This window comes from Olea europaea, chromosome 23, assembly GCF_002742605.1.
Source record: "Olea europaea var. sylvestris chromosome 23, O_europaea_v1, whole genome shotgun sequence".
Lineage (NCBI taxonomy): Eukaryota > Viridiplantae > Streptophyta > Magnoliopsida > Lamiales > Oleaceae > Olea > Olea europaea.
Genome location: NC_036259.1, coordinates 2,308,842 through 2,311,176, shown reverse-complemented (window position 1 = coordinate 2,311,176; position 2,335 = coordinate 2,308,842). Strand labels below are relative to the sequence as shown.

Below are 2,335 nucleotides of genomic sequence, written 5' to 3'. Positions count from 1 at the left end.
GGTCTACTTGTTAGTCATACAAACTAGTAACAGATACTAAATGAAGTTGGATCATTTTGATATTTGGTGATTCCATCTGAGTATGGCCTGCCAAGAAACTAATTGTTCAATAGATGGTTCTATGGATGCAGCAGCTGCATCTGCAATGCTAGTTCTTGAGAATTGAAAAAATGTTATACTTTACACGGTTCTCCATTTTATTTTGGCTTTAAGTTGGATATCAGAATTGTAGACAGTCAAGATTTCAATCTTGGTTGATGTTTTGTTTCAGTGATGACACGCAACATAGAATTTGTTTCTTTTGATTTTCTTTTGGAATCCAACTGTTTTAATATTTTATAAGCCTAATAAAAAAAGATTGTCATTCTTATTTGCTGCTTCTGACATACAAATTCGAAAACAGAAAATTGAAACTTATCCCTGCATTATTATGTTCCAAGAATAGTGTTCTGTCAATTTTTGATCTATTATTATGTACAGAGTTGTAACAATGTTATTACAATTGTGCTGGTAACACGATCTAATGTCAGTGTAGGAAGCAACTTCAACAAGCCATTATCAGTGGAGGCCACTACGCAATCGGACTTCAAAAGCAGGGTTCAAAGGTTCAGCTTCCAATAATGGGCATTGATGTAGGTACTTGTTATTGGTGCATGGAGGGTGGCGGTGGTGGCATGTGGTACGCCATTGGAACAACATAAGGGGGATGATGATGTCCTGGAGTAATCATGACCGGAGTGCCAACTGCAGATTCAATGTGACCAGGAGCGGCACCAATTGGATGCCCGACTCCATACATGCCTAAACCATGCATGTTTGGTTGGTTCCTATGCTTCATTGCAGGAGAAAGTGCCGCTACATTAAGCGGAATGGGGTTCGTCTGTTGTCCTGTAACCGGTGCCAGATGGGATGCCGCGTCACCATTCACAGTAGTAATGTCGTGGATACTCGATCTCCTTCTGTCCCTGTTCATGGAATTGAGTCGAATGAAGTACTTTTGGGCATGGCTTGCAACTTGTGTCGGGGTTCTGGAAACGACAAAGTTTCTTGAGATGCTTCTCCAATCCCCTTTCCCAAACTTGTCCAGGCCAAGCAAAAATAACCTGGTAAGAATGAACATAAGAACACTTTCAGCAGGCATTCTTATCAAACTTTAATATGAAAAGACTCAAAAGTAGAATGTCTTTATTAATGAAGTCTGTCATTAATGGCTCATACCTATGCTCTTCTTCTGTCCATGGGATCCCTTTTCGGCGCTCTTGGTCCGCCCTGGATCCTGCTTTACAAGCTACACCCGTGCTGGTGGAATCGTGTCCTAATCCTGAAAACCCACAATGGGATTCTCCGATGGAATATGTACCATGACGCATACCTTGATGATGATCCTTGATTGATGAGGATGTTTCCTCTCCAATATAATTGGGTAATGGAACATGTCCAGCTTCGATTGCATTTACATCTTCCACAAGAAGTTGATAGTGGTGTTTCAACTCTTCAGTGTTTTTGCTCGGAACCATCAAGGAAATCTTATCCCATTGATCCTTGGAGTCCTCTATCCAGTGCATTGCAATGGCATTTTCAAAAGATTTCTCTTCTTCTCTGCTCCATACCACTGGAGAACACGAAACTGACATGTTTGAATTTGGAAAACACAACACCAAAACTGCAGCGTCAATGGAGTTGTTTCTTTTTTGAGCTCAGAGAAAGGTAGAATGGTGCACAGGATAAGAGTAAGAGAAGAAAATGAGTGCAGGATAAGAATGGGGTTATCATTGCATTGATGGAAGAGGACCACTACTGAGGTTGAATGGATGGGCTGATTTGTCATCTTCTTATAATATCCTGGATTTAAATTTCATAGAATAAAATAATAAATTAAAACTATTTCCTTCTCTGGCCACAGCTTCATATTCCATTTTGAATTTTGCTACTTGTACATAAAAATGGTACATAACCGAAGATGATTCTGTTTTTTCAAGTATTTTTGTGGTATACTTTGAGGAAAGAACCTAGAAACCTGCAATTGGGTTAAAACTGCGAATCAAATCTTGACGAGTGTGTATCTATAAGAATTCTGGCAAAAAATTATTGTACGTGTATGCAATTTTTCTTTCCTTTCATTGCTAAAGCTTTAAGGAATTGAGACTTTATACACCATACTTTCTTATTATATACACATAAATGAGACGACAACGTTTAAAAAATGAATGCAACTATCACTTAGACGCACTATTTTCTTTTTGTTAATAAAATCAGTCTCCGGAGAGAATGCTTAACATTAGATGTTTGTAATTCAAGTTCAACCTAACATTTCAGTAAAAATATCACAGAATAT

At 38.4% G+C, this 2,335-nt stretch overlaps 1 protein-coding gene across 1 annotated transcript; it reads right to left on the bottom strand.

Moving 5' to 3' along the window:
- Window positions 1–345: 345 nt before the first annotated feature.
- On the bottom strand, window positions 346–1,858 carry LOC111372114 (transcription factor MYBS1-like). Its single transcript, XM_022994292.1, has 2 exons — window positions 1,219–1,858; window positions 346–1,103 (listed from the first exon to the last, which is right to left on the bottom strand). Exons 1-2 carry the CDS (start codon window positions 1,632–1,634, stop codon window positions 644–646), a joined length of 876 nt encoding a protein of 291 aa, XP_022850060.1. The 5' UTR covers window positions 1,635–1,858; the 3' UTR covers window positions 346–643.
- Between the last annotated feature and the right edge of the window lie 477 nt (window positions 1,859–2,335).

Coding starts and splice junctions, on each gene's coding strand:
- LOC111372114 (XM_022994292.1), bottom strand. CDS start 1,634: ATGTCAGTTTCGTGTTCTCCAGTGGTATGGAGCAGAGAAGAAGAGAAA. Junction 1,104..1,218: donor TGGACAGAAGAAGAGCATAG/GTATGAGCCATT, acceptor CATTCTTACCAG/GTTATTTTTGCTTGGCCTGG.